Source organism: Phaethon aethereus (genome assembly GCF_964289735.1).
Source record: "Phaethon aethereus genome assembly, chromosome: Z".
Taxonomy (NCBI): Eukaryota; Metazoa; Chordata; class Aves; order Phaethontiformes; family Phaethontidae; genus Phaethon; species Phaethon aethereus.
This window is the reverse complement of record NC_138577.1, coordinates 4,975,707-4,992,956: the sequence shown is the minus strand read 5'-3', so window position 1 is coordinate 4,992,956 and position 17,250 is coordinate 4,975,707. Positions and strand designations below refer to the sequence as shown.

Sequence of the window (17,250 nt, the reverse complement as noted above, 5' to 3'; positions counted from 1 at the left end):
CTCTTTAGGCACAACTGGAGCCTGTTTCCTGACTATGCGCATGGCTCTTCATGACCCTTCAGATACATGTCTGTCAAAAGGATCTTCCTACAAGTTAATAAGTACAAAAAGTGCAACAGCACATCAGTGCTTCTCATATTTTCAAAATAATGTAAAGAAAAGAAATACTCCAGTGTCATCTCGATAGAATACTTCTCCCCTGCTAGGCCCTGGAAAGATTTCAATTTAAACTATGTTTTCTTAGAATACATATTCTGTCATAAAGAAAGCCTTGAGCCAAATTCTCCGGTGTGCTCTGCATGCATCACTACTGTCATGTTGGGATGTTCTCCACCCAAGTCCCACACTGCCACATATTGACACATAGCATTGGTGGGGCAAGGGAAAAAGGAGAGGCCAGGACACAGAAGTCACCCTCCTGTGTACAGCATGGATGCTTATGGCATATTCCAAAATGGCCCCATGGCCTTGAGTGGGGAAAAGAGCACAGCACTTGGGCATCCCTGGCATCTTCTGTGCCATGGGGAGCAGTACCAAGCAGCCAAAGCAAACTGCAAATCTGATTTTTCATACAGCCTGTGCTCACATTTGTGGTTCATACAAAGCGAGAGAGATCTCTGCAGCCATCCCCTTGGGTGTTGGTACCTGGTGCCTCTGTCACTGCCACTCTTCACTGCTCCGTCATCCGTGAAATTAAAGGTGCCGGTCCAATTTGCCAATTCCTCTCCATTCTGCCAGCTAAACTGCAGCCCTCTAGCAAGAAAATGAGGCAGTTGATATTTGATATAATTCATTAGGTTAAGTCTATCAGCACGAGTTCTCATGTCTTTTTTTTTAACACAGAAATATGACTACGACACATTCATCAAAACCCATAAAAAGATACCAAGAACTACAAGACATCATCTTACTAGTGGAAACAATTAATTTTAACTTCCCATGGACTCTACAAGTCCTTGGCTGCAAACACCACCAGACTCCCCAACCAAACTGGAAGGTCAGTAACCATCTGTGCGCATAAACAACATACATATATGTGGAGTGGAACAAGGTGGAAATTTCATTCCCAGAGAATGCACAAGTGCAAAAAAGCTGGAGACATGGAAAACTGCAAGGCCAAAGAAGTAAACCCTCCAAAATTCAATTTTACATCTACAGTAGTAGTTAAATGTGGTGGGCACTGGGTCCTTCCTCTGCTTTGCTGGCCATGCTAGCGAAGGATTTGTCATTTGGTGGCTTAGAGAAGTCACACTATACTCCTCCTTTTCCCTGTTTGGGAAGATTACGTTTTTTAAGCCTATGCATACCACAGCCATCACAGCTCCCTGTTTTCCAAACTTTCCCAAATTCATTCCAAGACCTTTCAGTCTTCTGGAAACTACACCTATAGTTGGGTAGGAATCTCACATGTATTTAAAAAAGCTGGGTCTGAAAAAACATTTGACAACACGAGTCAAATCCTTCCCTTAGCTCAGAAGTCAACGAAAAAGAATCTTACAGATTGTTATTTTTAATCTTCTCCATTTTAACCCAATTTCATGATTTCACAAGCCTGGCAGCTGAGTTTTGAACATTTGGTGCTGCCAATACTGAAAGTTAACTTCCCGGCTGGACTGTGCGGGGACAGCCAGGAAACAATCTGCCAGCCCGCTTTGCCCAAAAGAAAGGGCATCCATGAGCCCTCTAGTTTTCTTGGTCAATAGGCTTATTACAAGGACTGGAGAATCTCTCAGACCACATCCATTCTCTAGTCTAATTTGCAGCAGTTATAAGAGTAGGCAATTACGAAGGAACACCATGGGGCATTAAAATAAGGCCTCTCTGCTTCCTGCAGCAGAAAAAAGGAGTAGCTCTAAACAGCTCTAAAAACATATAGTAGGAGCTTATTTGTTCTGTATTGTGGAAATGTGTGCACATAACTTCTTGTTGTCATAGTTGTTTTAAGACAACCTTGTCTAACTTCAAGTATCTGCAGTGCAGGTATTTCCACATGAGCTAATTGTCTTGGTTCTTAAAAGTCAGTAGAGATTGGCTCAGTACAGTTAGTTTTGGGAAAGATTCACCCGATCAGAGGTTGGCCTTCACCCTAGAGTGAACTGATCCATCCCCCAAACTCTCCCTCCATCAGCAGTACAGGGAGCCTGGGGTTACTGGTAGTATGGGCACGCATGACAGAAGGATCCCACCACCCAAGTGAAGTGCAGTGCATGTCACCACAAATGTTTTTTTCTGACCTAAACTCAAGATATTTTGAAAGAATTTAAGATTATTATTGCATGTTTTGTGCCTCAATCTTTTTGTTTGATTTTTTTTTTTAATTGAAAACAGACGTTTTGGTAAATGCATTTTGAGGGAGGAGTTCTGAAGAAGGTAGGGAGCCATTTCAATGCTCTGAACTGAAGAAAGAGCAAGCCTCCTAAACTTGCCCCCTCCCCTCCCAAGCTCCCTCCCACCACAAAAGGTGGGAGAAAAACACCATGAATATATTGAAAAAGCTTCCTCTGAATCTTTCAAGTGCATTTTCATTTATTGTGTGTTGTCCAGTGGTCAAATTTTGCTTTTTCAAAGAAAAGCTTTCTAAGTACAAAAATGGGAACATTTCAAATACAGAAGTCAAATTTTTGCTCATAGAAGAACCATTCTGATTACTTGTTAGTTAAACGTATCAATGCAATTCTCCTGTTTTCCAAAAAATCAGAACAAGTGGAAGATTGCCATAAGAAAAATGCAAAGATATCGCACACTTAGATATTACGTTCAGCTTGGAGCGAGCTACTTTGGTGACCAATTTGGAGAATCACATCAAAGGGAGTATAGGTTATGGTATAATGGCTATAGGGTAATGCAGTGCTATGGCTTGTCAGGGAGTCCCATGCGTCGTATGTTCCTCTGACAGTTTTTCATCAGCTGATGCTGCCCAAGGTACAACATCCGAGTAGAATATTGGTGTGAAGAAAATATGAGAAAATTCTCACTTTTACTAAGACACCTTCACTTTTAGGCCTGTTGAAATAAACACTTGTGATTCTCTCCCATGTACCCCAGTCTAACACATTTTTTCTTGCCACACGGTAGCTGGTATGGAAACATGTTTGTTTTGAATGTGTATGTCTTTGTAAAAGGCATCTAAATATATGACCTTAAAAATACATTTTAATTGCTAAGGGCAGCACTGAATGATACATGGGGAGAGAGTAGCAGTGTGGAAAAACCAAGATGGAATAGTAGTTTTTAATTTTATTTAAATTAGGTATTTTGGGCTTAGATATTTAGTTGCAAACTGAAACAGAGAGCATTAATCGAGATAAATAGCTGATGTCGGTGTGTCCTTCAGAGGTGAATTCTCCTAAAGCACAGCCAATATTCAGGCAGATGAAATTAAGAATTAAAACATTCAGTAAAGTCCTTTCCCTTTGTACATCTTTGCTCCACATGTAACAGCTGGAAGGAAAGCTAAGTAAATGCTCAAAGGTAGAGGGGATGAATCTGTCCATAAATCAAAAGAAATTATAAAACCATTCTTTAATGCCCTCCTCTCATGAAGCCTTTTTTTGGGAACAGTGTGTCCTGCAGCTGAGGCACCAAGTTTAAAGGAGGACATGCACTTTTTGGGTAAGATCCAAGAGGAGATCAGGAAGACTAACACTGAGGAATGGTAGATATGTCCTATGATGAACAGCTTAAAATACTTAGCTTTGAAATGGCAGAATGGGGGATCTGAGGTACAAAAATATCTAACAAGGGCAAGCAAGGGTCTGGGTATGACACTTCTACATAGTAAGGACGAAGTATGAAGTTGGGAGCTGAGCTTAGGGTCAGGAGCAAGCTAAACGTCTGATCCTGAACCAGACAGGAAAAGGGGACTATATAGTGCTTTTCTTCCCACAAACAGGTACTCAAGAGTTTAACACCACATAGGCTTACATGCACACAAAACCCACCACCGAAGAAGCATTACACAGCTCATGGGCCTGTGTGTCTCACTGTGATTCTGCAAGACTGAGACCAAGCTGCTGCTCTGCATTTTCTGGACTGATGGTACAATAAATCTCTTCTTCCTAGTAAGAACAACTCCCATAAATAATGGTTGGTCATATTAGGACTGAGTAGTAATCAAGGATGAGACATTTAAAAACACTGACCTGAATTAATTCTGTTCCTAACAAGATTACTGTTTTACCATTTATTTCAATCATCAGCCTTGAGTTGGGAGATTTCAAATTTAAAAATATAAAATTTTCTAATCCTCTCAGTCATGAGTCGTAAGTGTTCATAAATGATGTCTGGCCAAATATGCAAACAGCCTGAGAAATAAAACAGAGATATGAACTGCTCCATCAGTACATTTCTTTGGCATACTATGGTAGTTAAATTCTAACACATTCGCTCTCGGCACTAACTGCATTTTAACAGGTAAACAAAGAAGAGGTAAATTAAGCTTCTGTGAATCAGAACTGCAACAGAAAAGCGCATGCAGGATGGAAACACAGAAAAGGCAGAGAAAAAGAAGAAAATCAAAAAAGAGGGTAAAGAAAGATTAAAAGAAGTGAAGGAAAGCAGAGGAAATGTAGACATAGAGGTCTCCTATATAATTTAGACAGTTCATGTTAAAGACTTTTAAAAAAAAAGAAAAGCTAATTTTAAGCCTGGGATCATTACCAATGATTACCAACGGTGGAACTTTGCCATTTGCTCAATTTGCCCTAATGTTATTTCCTTCTAAAATTAGTACATTTCCCCAACGCGTGATGCTGATGATGACACGGGAAGACTTTATAAAAGATGTAATAACCAGAAACACTCTTCATGCAGAGATGCTATGTTTTGCTCATTCACTGCAAGCAAATTTCTCGTCAAGCTTTATGGACATTGTTAATCACAGGACTTACCCCTAACAAACAGGACTATGAGCAATGTTGTTCCTTGCCTTAGAGAAACTCCGTTAAGTTGGATGTCTTAGCAATAAAGGTCTTGAGTTTCAGGTAAATATCAAAGCAATATTTTGATCCTAATTGGTAACTGTAAAACTTGAATCAGTATGTGGCCAAATAAACACTGGCGTAATGTAAGAATAGCGGGAGGGGGTGAAAAAACAGAAAATTAACAAAGCAGCAGTGATTCTGAAGGGCTTGTCAAGACTGGCTGTCAAAAAGCAGCAGGAAGCAAAGAAAAAGCCCATTGCCACAATCCAAACAAGAAACAACTCCTGCACAAGCAGAGGTTTTAACAGCGGAGGACGTCAAACAATTATGAGGTTTTTGAACTGTAAGGTGAGAATGAACAAGTGGATAGATTGCATCAAGAAGCTTCGTATCCATGCTGTCGTTACACTAAGATCCGACCTCAGGGGTGCCTCACTGCCTTTCTAAAGCATGAAGGCAAGGTTAAAATTCAGCTCAGGGAAGGCAAGGCTTTTAAAAGGGAGCTATTCTTCAGCTAATAAGTGGAGGAGACCCAAAAGACTTCAAGCAGAGCTGGTGGTCCTGTCTGGGCTCTAACCAGTCAGCAGTCTATGACGATGCATGCAGCAGAATTTATTCAGGGGAGACCCACAAGCTTTCAAGGCATAACAGCAGTTTGGTGCAAGTGGCTGAGTAACAGTGATCAGCACCCATGGGTAACAAGGACTGGGTGGCAACAGGGGCATCACGCAGGTGGCATGAGGAGAGGGCATGTAAGAGCACCTGCCACTCCAGTGCCAACCCATTCCCCAAAACCACCAGCTCATCTCATACTATCCCAGCCAGCTGGCTATTTCCATTCCTCTTTCAAGGTGACAGCTACCACTACCCCCATCCTGCATCTACCAGCAGCAGACTAAACCTAAAGGCAAGCAAAAAGAGACAGAAACCAATGTCATTATGTATCGGTGAAGCTAAGCCAAAATCTGACTCAGCTTGCTGGTCTACCACAGATGGTCAAGCAAGAGGAAGCAGAGGAGTCTATAGGTTCCTTCTTTGAATGGCTGAAAGGAAGATACAAAGTCCCCTTCTCTTATTTGTCTGCGCTTTTCCTGCTCTTTCTTTCTAAAAGTTCTCATATTCCTTCTCTATATGCATCGTCCTTAGCAAAAAGGCCATCAGGAGATGACAGCAAGCCCAACCTTTGTGACTCCTGCTCCTGTTTAAGTTATAAGCTAATAATACATACATTAATTCCTTATACATCATCAATAATTCTATATTCATATTTCTACAGGCCTGGTCATGGTGCTGCACTACACTGTTACATACTGCCCAAACACAGAAGCCATATACAGTCCCTGATCTGACAGACAGCCCAGGCTATGTATAGGCTTCCTAAAGGTGGTGGAAAATCACTTACTTTCACTGTATCCATTTCCCCATTTCATTATTCCTGTGCCCTTGAGAGGAAAAACTGAAGACTTCAGCATTAAATGATCATGCTACCCTCTTTGAAAATGGAAAGTGATGCCCCTAGCCAACCAACAGGGATGTCACAAAGGTATAGTAAAGTCAGAGAGAAGGACTTGGGGGTCCTGGGGGATGAAAAGCTGGACATGAGCCGGCAATGTGCGCTCCCAGCCCAGAAGTCAACCGTGTCCTGGGCTGCCCCCAAAGCCGCGTGGCCAGCAGGGTGAGGGGGGGATTCTGCCCCTCTGCCCCGCTCTGGGGAGACCCTCCTGCAGGGCTGCGTCCAGCTCTGGAGCCCTCGGCACAGGAGAGACATGGATCTGCTGGAGCGGGGCCAGAGGAGGCCCCAGCAACGCTCCGAGGGCTGGAACCCCTCTGCTGGGAGGACAGGCTGGGAGAGCTGGGGGGTTCAGCCTGGAGCAGAGAAGGCTCCGGGGAGACCTTCCTGCAGCTGCCAGGGCTGAGAGGGGCTGAGGAGAAAGATGGGGACAGACTTTTTAGCAGGGCCTGTTGCGACAGGACAAGGGGTGATGGTTTTAAACTAAAAGAGGGCAGATTCAGACTAGATAGAAGGAAGAAATTTTTCACAGTGAGGGTGGTGGCCCAGGCTGCCCAGAGAGGTGGTGGATGCCCCATCCCTGGAAACATCCCAGGTCAGGCTGGACGGGGCTCTGAGCAACCTGCTCTGGTTGCAGATGCCCCTGCTCACTGCAGGGAGGTTGGACTGGATGGCCTGGAAAGGTCCCTTCCAACCCAAAGAAAGATTCTAAGATTCTATGATTCTAAAACACTCCCTAAAATGGATCAGAGAGCAAGAGGATGTTGGGAAGAAAGGGGAATGTCAGGAGCCTCCAATGCGACAGACTGCTGCGCAAGGGAAGACAAGCATAGGAGCCAACAGAGATAACAATAAGAGGAGTTTTGAAGAAAAAACAAGGATCCTTTTTTTCTTCCACATAGGTCAGAAACAGCACGTTTATTTACACTGCACTTGAAAAGACATCAGAGGGGCTCGAAAGGAGTAGAGCATCCACTAGGTGACAATGAGATGCTGATATCAAACCCAACCCAGCAGGGTCAAGGCAGGCTAGTCCGTGTCCAAAAACTCCCCTTTCTTAACAGAAGGGCCAGACTCAGTCCCTGAAGACAATGAAGTTAGATGACTAGAGAAAGGCAAATGCTTGAATAGTTTAATATCACTTCAAACACTCCAATCCATTTTGAAATAAATATTCAAGGCACAGCAATCTAGAAAGACACAGCATAGATGAAAGAAAGAAACATAAACCTGCCTGTAGCAGTCCAGGTCCAATTCACCCATGCTATAATGCCAGAAAAACACCATGTGTGGGTTGGCCTCTTTCAGTGGAGAATCCACGGGCATAACCCTACCAGGTACACCACAAAGAAATAAAACATTTCTGGGGCCAACTCATATAGTTGAGCAGGATGCTCCCCTTCTTATGTGAGCCCACGTTTACATTCAGTGGAAGCAGAGTTGAATCTGACCCGTCCAGTTAGAAAAATACTTGGTCCATTTTAGAAAAATACTTATTTCTCCAGTAAAATTAGCAAAATGCAAGGTTTAGTCCAGATACATACACATACAGTGTACTGCCTTAGTGACCCATGGCTCTGCAAGTTGACTGACCATAGGTAACTGCTGAGCTGATTGCTCGTTTTCTTATTGGGAAAAAACCCTTAGAGAAGGTTTTGAAAATGTATGAAAATATGTGGGAGAACAGGAATGGCATATTTGCAACAAAAGGAAGAAATTAAATAATATGGGTCCCATGAAAAGCAAAATATGGATGGAGGATGTGGGAAATGGGCATGCCTGGTTACACCAAACGCTTGGCCATACAGTATTATACCAGGGACAAGCTTGGCTCTACATGTCAGAGGGAAATGGTAGTAATAAAGTGGTGGAGGAGTATATTTTGACTAGCACAAAGAGCTGAAGAGAGAAACACAGGTGGGAAGCTTCTGGATTACAACCACTATTACACAGAAAAAGGTTTTGTTTCATGTAGCACGTTTCACATTTGAGTTAAACCTTGTATCAGATATTCACATGCAATGTCTGAAAAACCTGATCTAAAATCACTTCCCAAGAAAGATAAAATAGAATCAATACCAACATTCAACTAATCTGCTTAAATGGGATGAAGTGTTGCCTAGGTCATCAAGGGCATCAAAGGATACCTTTCAAATTTTTCCTTTTCTGATCTGTGGCTGGAAGATAAATGCCCAAGGAGTAATAGATAATTAGTATCCATTAATTTTAAATAATTGTTCATAATCAAAATTTTCTTATTTATAATAATTGGGGGTAAAACAAAACCCACAACAGAATGAGTTGACAGTGAGGCAGGTTGTTTTCAGGGAAAAAGGCCCAAGCACAGAGATTCACAGGAAATCCCAAATATTTTAAGACACCAGGAAATTCTGACATTTGAGATGGTAGCTCCATGCAAAGATACCTGACGCAGCACGGGTACCACAAGCAATCTCACCATAGCATTAGAGATCTGACTGAGCTAATTTGTTTGCATCACATGTTTCCAAAACTAATATATATAGCAGCAGGTCAAGTGTCCCTACACTGCAGTATATTCTTCTATGTAAACACACCCTTAAAGCCCCAATTGCATTAAGGACTCGTGCTGAAGACAACGAGCAAAATGCCATTCAGAGTCAATGTGACTGCACCCAGCATCAGTGGCAGGAGTAGGCAATATTCCCCCTCTCCATGCGTAGAAGCAGAGGGCACAATCTCGTCCTACCATTTGTGCAAGACTTCCAAACTATTGACTGCCCAAGATTTTCAGCTGGGAGTGTGAAAAGCCTAGCCTTGGCTGTATTTGTTCTTATGGAAAGTGCCATGAAACTAGAAGTGACAGAGATTGCTTTTAAGGTTTTCATCATGAGAACTGAAGCATAAAACTAATTAAATAAAGAGGACGTGGAAGGAGAGTGACTGTCTGCAGGACTGATGAAAAAGCAAAATGGATGCAAGCAATGGAGGGCAAGGATGCCTCAAAGAAATGAGAGGTTAAGTCCACAGTTTGCCTGAGGAAGACATGGACTGCCGAGCAATGAATATACTTGATTTAAAAAACAAGAAATGAAACGAAAAAGCAATCAAGGGTAAGAAAGAGGCAGAGCAAAAGTAAGAAAATACAGAGCTTTGCACAGCGATGATGTCTGAACCAAATGCAGCAAGCGTAAGAACGATCAGGAAACTCCAATCAGGTCAAAAATAAAAGACCGTATTACCAGGAGGTCTGCAACACTGGCCATGGAAGTCAGCGGTCGGGGACGCGGGCGCTCGCAGCCGGGGTTGTGGGGGACACAGGCGTAGCACAACTCAAGCAGGAAGGCTGGGTTCTGGCTTTGGCTTTCTACAGCGTAGGTAAGATTGAACTTCATACCTGCCCATACACATAGAGGGCAGGCAGCTCATTTTTTCAAAACAATGTAAAACAAGTTGATGGCAGGTTATAACAGAGACGTTTTTGAAAGAAACGTCATGGGTTTTGAACCACTTTGGGTGAAAGGGCCTTGATTCACAGGTGTTGAATGCTGAGCATTGGCAAAACTCAACCACTACTTTGTCACACAGAGGCAACAGACCTGTGTAAAGTGCAGAGAGCAGAGTTAGCCTAGATATTCAGCCAAATATTCAAAAAGAGCTGTTTGCATGGACAAAAGTAGGCGTAGATCCCCACACAGCAAAGTCAGACACGGCAGCAAGCTGCTGCTGAGTATCATGTGGATTAGAATTAGGATCTAATCGTCTCTGTATTCATCAGTGAGGGCGATGTCCACCTTTTGGCTGGTAAACAGGACACCTGTAATTCACTAATCTGAGGCAAGAAGATTCTGCAGAGCTCCTACAGCCCGACATGATTCAAACCCTAGGGAAACCAACACTCCTGTGCAGGGTGGGCTTGTGGGAACTGGATTAGGGACTACCAGGTGGCCACAGCCAGAGTGAAAGAGGCAAGTGTCTGTAGGTCACTCTGTAGTGGCTCACATCCCCCATGGCTGGAGCTCAGAAAGGACCATGGTGTAACACACCAGGGAATGACACGCTCAGGATAATGCAACTTGCACACATAAAATATTGAAATAACTGACTTTCATTACCTTAAATTATTGCCATCTGGGGAATGGAGAAGGCCTGGCAATTCACAGACGGGATCAGCAAGTGTTTTTGCCGTCTCAACAGTTGAGGTGCAACATAATAATGCTGGAAATAAAGCAAGTCTGGAGGGAGCAGGGATTCAAACCCTGCCCATTTTCTGCATCAGAGCCACAGACAGCACTGCCAGGGAGCACCGGAGAGGGCATGACAGACCCTCATGCTCCGTGCTAAAACTTCAGCCACTTGACGCTTTTCTTTAAAAGCAAATGAAAATTATGAGTCAGAAAAAAACTCCAAGTAGCCAAAGGTAAAATTTCGGTTTTGGGATGCTTTTCACAATAAAAGTCTCTGTTGCAGCCTGTGATAAAGCTGTGATTGTTTGAAAATTTTTGCAGAACTTTAACCCACATGCCACATATTGTGAGCTCTCTCCTTTTACCTGACATGGGGGGACAGAAGCGTTATATAAAGCAAGCAACAGCAGCAATGTTAAAGGGAACAGGATGACCAGTGGGGAAGGACTTTAGAGGCAGCCGAGTTAATCTGTCAGCTCTCTGTTTGTTCTGCCCCCTCCATCGCACCACCATTTCTCCCCCAGCACAGGCTCCAATGCTCCTCTGACTGCTCAGGGAGCTCATTCAGCTCCTTGTCTTTGCAAGGCTCATTAGGCACGATGGGGATGCTGGCACTCTGGTCCCCATCCTCTTGACGTGCTCTTGGGAATACCCTGTAGCACAAAGAGCATGGCTGGAGTCTCAGGTTCTCCTGCAATGCTAGACTAGACCCAGTCACTTTAAGGCGATGGCCATGTTCCAGGCATACATATATTGATATCTTCAAGACTTTGCTATCTCCTGAAGTTTCCAGTGCTCTTCTCCTCTGAATAAAACCAACCAAAAGCAAAACATGTTCTGCAGCCCCATCAGGGATTCAGCAAGGTGACTCACGGGTCGCATGTCATTTCGCTGGCATAATATTTCACTCTGGTTAGAGACAGAGGGGGCACGGAGCTATGTGTTGGAGAGATGATTCACTAGGTGACCTTCAGCTTACGTCTCTTGGGAAAAAAAATTTAAATGGAAAGAGATTTTAAACTCTGGAATAGATGGTCTTAGGTTACGGGTAACATCTCCACAGGGTGTTATGAACAGGGCAGAGGAGCACATGCCACGTATGGGGCAGGAGCTCCCAACTGCCAAGAGTTGGCTGTAGTTCCTCGAGTGTCCAGCTTAGCATAAAATATGGCTCAGGCCACATGCAGCCTCTGTGTTCACATCACAATTGCTGCTGTCCTGGTATAAGTAAGATCTGATCTGGTCTTATAGCATGGTACAGACCAAATAATGCCTCAAGGTATAGTCCAGGTTTACTTTCTGTGGGTTAATTCCTCATTTGCCCATGCTGTGCAAAAAATGATCATGAGGTATCTTTCTTATGAGGGTAAGGAAAGGGGTAAAGATGTCTGGGGACTGATTTGCAATTCTTGAATAAAAGCTGCTTCAGAAATCCCAAAATGGTGGTACAACCTCAAGTTATGAGAGTCTGATATTAATTATAGGGTACACACACATAGGAGTGATGTTTCATTCTCATTTAAAAGATGTAAAGCTTTCAAATAACGCAGGCTGCCTGCATGGGAAGGCTTGCTGTTTCTTGTTGTGTGATTCTTTGAGTTATTGTACGTGCCCTCTCTGACAGACCCCAGGGTAATCTTTGTTTAAAGTCTTTAATAGCTTTGAAAATGTGTTCTCCTCACTTGGTTGAAAAAAAATATTTTTAAAGGGGCAAATTCCCTTCTTCAGCTGACTCTCACCCTGTATGGAAGTCAGGCTTTTAAAAAAATAGTGTTTTAGTGAATTCTCTGCCAATAGAATATAGGTATATAGTAAAGTATTGCTCTGATATTTTTCCCTTGCCAAAGCAGGCAAGGACCATCCTATTGATCCCTCCCATGCTACAGGTTGGGAGATGAAGACAGGGACCATTTCAATATTTTTTACTGTAGTGGCAGTTTCCTGATGTAATCCAGGATTATTCCCTGCTGGCCAAACAAGAGCTCACAAAAAAAAGGCCAGCCCTCAGCTGAGCAGCTGATTCAAAAGAAAATTCAGCTGAAAGCCAAGCATCGGAAAGATGAGTCAATACAAAAGCAAGCAGCAGCCCTGGATTTAAGCAGAAGTCCACAGCATTTAACCTACTTTAGCAGATCAATGCAGTGGATTTTTAATCATCACATTAATCCTAAAATAAAAATAATTACCCCAGAGATCTGTATTAAAATCCCTTAATTATATCTCATTTCATCATCCTTTTTACTCAGGATCAGGAGCTACAGAGAACGGAGCTTCCCGATGTCGTTCTCCAGCTTGCAGTTTAACTCTTTCGTTAGAACTTTAGCTGCTACTATGGGGATGAGGCATTGGCCTTGCCGAGAGCACCCACATCCAGCCCATTTGGAGGAAAACTGAAAAAAGGAAAAAAAAACAGTGGGCAGGATTCTGCTTTCCAGTGACACGGTACAAAACAGCAGGGGAAGGAGCAGAGAACATTATACGGTGGGTGAAAAATGTGTGAATACCTAGAAATTCAATCCCTACGTTCTCCCCTTCTTCCAGCAATGCCAGGAGATCATTAATATCTTATTAAGCGGAAAGAGAGGACTTGACCAGAGGCTGGTCCCCTTATCAAATTTCACTGAGGAGAGTTTATTTCCTGGAGCATCCGCCCCTGCCATCCCCACAGCCAAGTTTTGGGAGCATGGCTGTGGGCAGACGCGGGACCACAAGCCTCCATGGCATGCTCCATGGAGAGCTTCAGGCAGGTTTTTATGGCGATAAAACCAGCCCATTCCCTGCTTGGGGAAGAGGACAAGTGGCATGGCACAGCTTACAGCCATACAGCTAACTCTTCCATCTTTATCCCTGAAAAGGGTGCCTTTGTCCAGACCTCTTATTGGGACCGGTCTCTATGCTGTCCCCTGTGTTGTGCCCAAACTGCCTGTTTTAGGTTAGCTTCCCTCTGCCTTGCTGGCCTTTACCCATTTCCACCATCTTCTTACAAAGAAACATGATAGCCCTGTGTTATATTTAGGCTTAAAAACATTGTACATGTACTGGAGTAGTACTTCAGGGCAATTTTCAGGTTTCTCTAAATATACTGGGGAATTTCTTCCCCGCTGCCTTGGGAAGAGGCCCAGAGGTCTGTTATTGTCGCAGATGTTGGGATGCAAGCAAAGGCTATCATAAAACAAGCAGCATGTTGAATCCCAGCGAGTAAATGGCTTTAGGTTTAGGCAGCGTCCCCAAGCTCCAGCTTGGCAAGCAGCACCAAAGCTATAAATATCCCACTTTCCCTTGGCAAGGATGCTCTCCAAAACCACCAGCTCCACCATAGTCCCTGGAGGTGCAAGCTATAACGTGCCCAAGGAACATCACAGCCGGCATCAGCTTCTAACGGGGGACTTAACACCAGAGGTTTGTGAAAGAAAAGAGTAATTAAAGGTTACAGCTACCCCTGCCCGGAGCGGGCTTGTAATCGAACTGCCCGGGAACGATCACCATAATGTACTGGCATGACATGAGGGTGAGAGAAGGACAGAAAAAGTGAAAAAGTACCTTCAGGATAATATTATGGTAACAATGTCGGTTGCTGTGTAAATCACCTTTCTATCATTAATAGCTCACAGCCCGAGACTGCCAGATCCTGCATTTTTATTTCCATAAAAGATGAGAACTACCACTTCCCAGCAGAAAGGAGCCCAAGCGCTTTTTCCCTGCACTGAGCTGGGGCAGGGGGGGGAAGGACCCTCTCTGAGAGTCTTTCCTGTGATGAAAAAAAAAAGGAAAAGAAACAAAACGTTACAAGCTGGAATAAAAAAAAAACATTTAAATAAACACTGTTTTCCGGTCAAAGTGACAAAATGTTTGCGCACGTCCCTGCTTGAGCCCCTTAGATGGTAAAGTGCTCAGAAACAGACCTTCTCCTAGCAAGCTTGGGAACTGGACATCACCCTTTTTTCATTCCCTGCAGGCTGCTGATGATAGGAGAGGCTCCCAGGGCATGAGGCAGGACAGAGATCACCCTCTGGAAGAATTTTAGTTCTATCTCCTCATCATTTTATCTTTACTTTTCCATTTTTCATTTCAATTTATACTTGGCATTTATTTTTCATTGCTCTAATCCTGTTGCTGTCATTTCGACTTAGAGAAGCAAGTATCGGTAGGGCTGCAAGGCCTCCAGGACAAATGGGAAAAAATGAGAAAATAAGGCAAGATGAGACCTGAACTGGTCATAAAGTCATCCTCTCAACACCAAGGCAGCTTGGTACTACCCTTGCCTGCCTAACAGGTTCCTGAAGCCCCCCAAGGTGGAGATTTTATACCTCCTCGTGTGGCCTTTTTCTTTCAAAGTTTCCCCTCATGGTTAAACCCAAATCTTTTCTGCTGCAACTTAAGTCCATGATTTCTTGTCATGCCATGAGTCTTCACAGAGATGTGTTTATTACCTTCCTCTTGGCAGAAGTAGTTTGGGTATTTCAAGACAGTTAATCGTATCTCCCCTCAATTTTCTCCAAGCCAAACAAACACACATTTTCTACACCTCTGCTCATTCTTTCTGCTTTCCTTTGGCTCCTTCCAACTGAGTCACATCTTTCTGGAAGTGAGGTGCCTAAAAGTAGAGTCCCCCAGCCAAGGTCCCACTGCTAAGCAAGGCACACAAATTGCTCTGTGGATAAACTACGACACTCCTGTCTATACATACTAATATCATGCTTGCTGTGCTCCCCTCCGCCCCAGTGAGAAACGTTTGCTGATTTGTCAGCATTTCGCTCGCTCTTGGCACAAGGCAAACAACTACATGAGTTGCAAACCAGGCAAGAACCAAACCATTGATCTCTTCTGGAAAAATGCAGCTAAATTCCAGCAAAAAAACTGCACAGCAGCTGCCTGCACTACTGAAACCCACTTACCTCAAAGCATGTACGATAAACATTCCCCTTTATGAAATCATACAAGCAGTAACACCTCAAACTAGATTTAAGTAAAATAAACTCTGCATGGGTCAAGGTTAAACACTTGAAGATCCCCACTGGTGTTTGCTGTAAAAAGAGCAGTACCATTTTCTGATCAAAGGTTGATGTGCTCTACAACAAAGCAGTCTCAGCAGTAATTCATGAGAATACAGCAGTGAAAAAATAAAGTACTCTCTCTGTTATCTGGAACACTAATATCTCCACTTTGATTTCAGGAATTGCCTTCCCATGTTTGATTCTAAAGACATTAAAGTTTAGGCAATGAACATGCTACCTTAATTCAGCCTCTCAAGCCATTTCAGCTTGAATTTACATAGGGTGAAAAGCCTATGGCATATGGCAGGATCTGATCAGGGGCAAATACTGAGCTGATGCAAGTCAGTCTAGCTTAAGTTAAGTAAGACCTAGATTTTTACAACAGCTGAGGACTAAAACACAATCTAAGAAACAAACAAGTCATTATATTCTGCCTGACATTCTCCTTTATTAATAATCTAGCAGACATTACAGGTGCTGGATGGACCTTCCCGGATTGACAAGATATTAATACTGTCAGCACAACACGGAGAAGTGGTTTGAACCGTTACAATCGTATGGCTGGATCTCTGTCTCCATTCGGCCCGATCAGACAACTTTTCCTATTCCTTCAAATCCCCCCTTACCTTTTGAGATAGTTTCTCCCATAGAGGATCTGCTGCAGCAAGGTGACCACGGCAAAGGCGCAGATGAATATGAAGAACAAAGTTCTGTTTCCCAGCAAATCCCTGCTTGACGAAGGGTCAGTGTATCCCATCCTTATTAAAAGCCACTGAAGCTCTGCTGGGTAAAATTCAGTTCATTGTCGCCTTCATGCCCTTTTTGCTGGGAAGCGGAGGGGAATGCTTGCTGGCTTTTCTCTGAGCAATCCAAGGACAAGGTATTCCATTGTTCGGCCCTGCTGCCCCTTCCTTGCCCCTTTTGGATGTTAGCTCCAGGATTGTGCGCAATGGCTTGCTTCCACGGTAAAGTTTCCAGGAGATTCAGACGTGGGTAACATCTAAAATCATCTCTCAGAGCTCTTTCAGCGCAGGCAGCCCGTGCTGTGCAAGAGGCATTCTGTTCCCTCTAAGCCTCTCTTGAAAACCCGCTGTTAGCAATTATCTACTTCAGTCCCATTTTCATATTCCAGATGGGGGAAGCTGCAAATAAACCAGAAAACTGCAGCCAATGGCAAACACAGGGCTCCGGCAACCCGCGTTGGAAACACATAGTCGTCAGCTCTTCTTTGCTTCTGCTCAGTGATTCCAACGAAATGTGCTTGCAAGGAGACGTGACTGGGGTGTGCTATTATTGAACAAGCGTGTAATGATCATGAGGATTTCATTCAGTCCCCTGCAAAAAAACAACAGCAGCAATCTGGTCAGGCTAGCAGGAAAGCTGCATGTCGTGCAGCAGCGTGCCGTCCGTACCGTGCCTTCGGTACTGGAGCGCTTGCGTGCAGAATGCAGTGCCTTTAGTCATAGACCGCTCACTATTTGGGCTCCTCTGTTTCCCCTGGTTATTCCTCCAGAGTAAGCATAAGCAAGGACACTGTGCATCTCTTCAAGGACAGAGCTCTCAGTTCCTGCATGCTGATTTATTGGAGGCTCTGAGTAGCCTCACAGCCGCAGAGAGGGAGACTGCCTCTCAGTGCAGGCTCTGAGAACCATTCATTT

At 43.7% G+C, this 17,250-nt stretch overlaps 1 protein-coding gene across 3 annotated transcripts in view; it reads right to left on the bottom strand.

Moving 5' to 3' along the window:
* Positions 1–16,349, bottom strand: part of LOC309415644 (alpha-2,8-sialyltransferase 8E) — a gene marked incomplete at both ends in the record, with an annotated part of 42,165 nt that extends 25,816 nt beyond the window's left edge. For 2 of the 3 annotated variants that reach the window (XM_082013238.1, XM_082013239.1), the window contains one exon: positions 16,219–16,349. In XM_082013238.1, the coding sequence (XP_081869364.1) occupies positions 16,219–16,349 (131 nt within the window). Of the gene's footprint in view, positions 1–645; positions 754–16,218 lie in introns of all 3 variants that reach the window. The other variant, XM_082013237.1, reaches the window with a different exon arrangement.
* Positions 16,350–17,250: the final 901 nt, after the last annotated feature.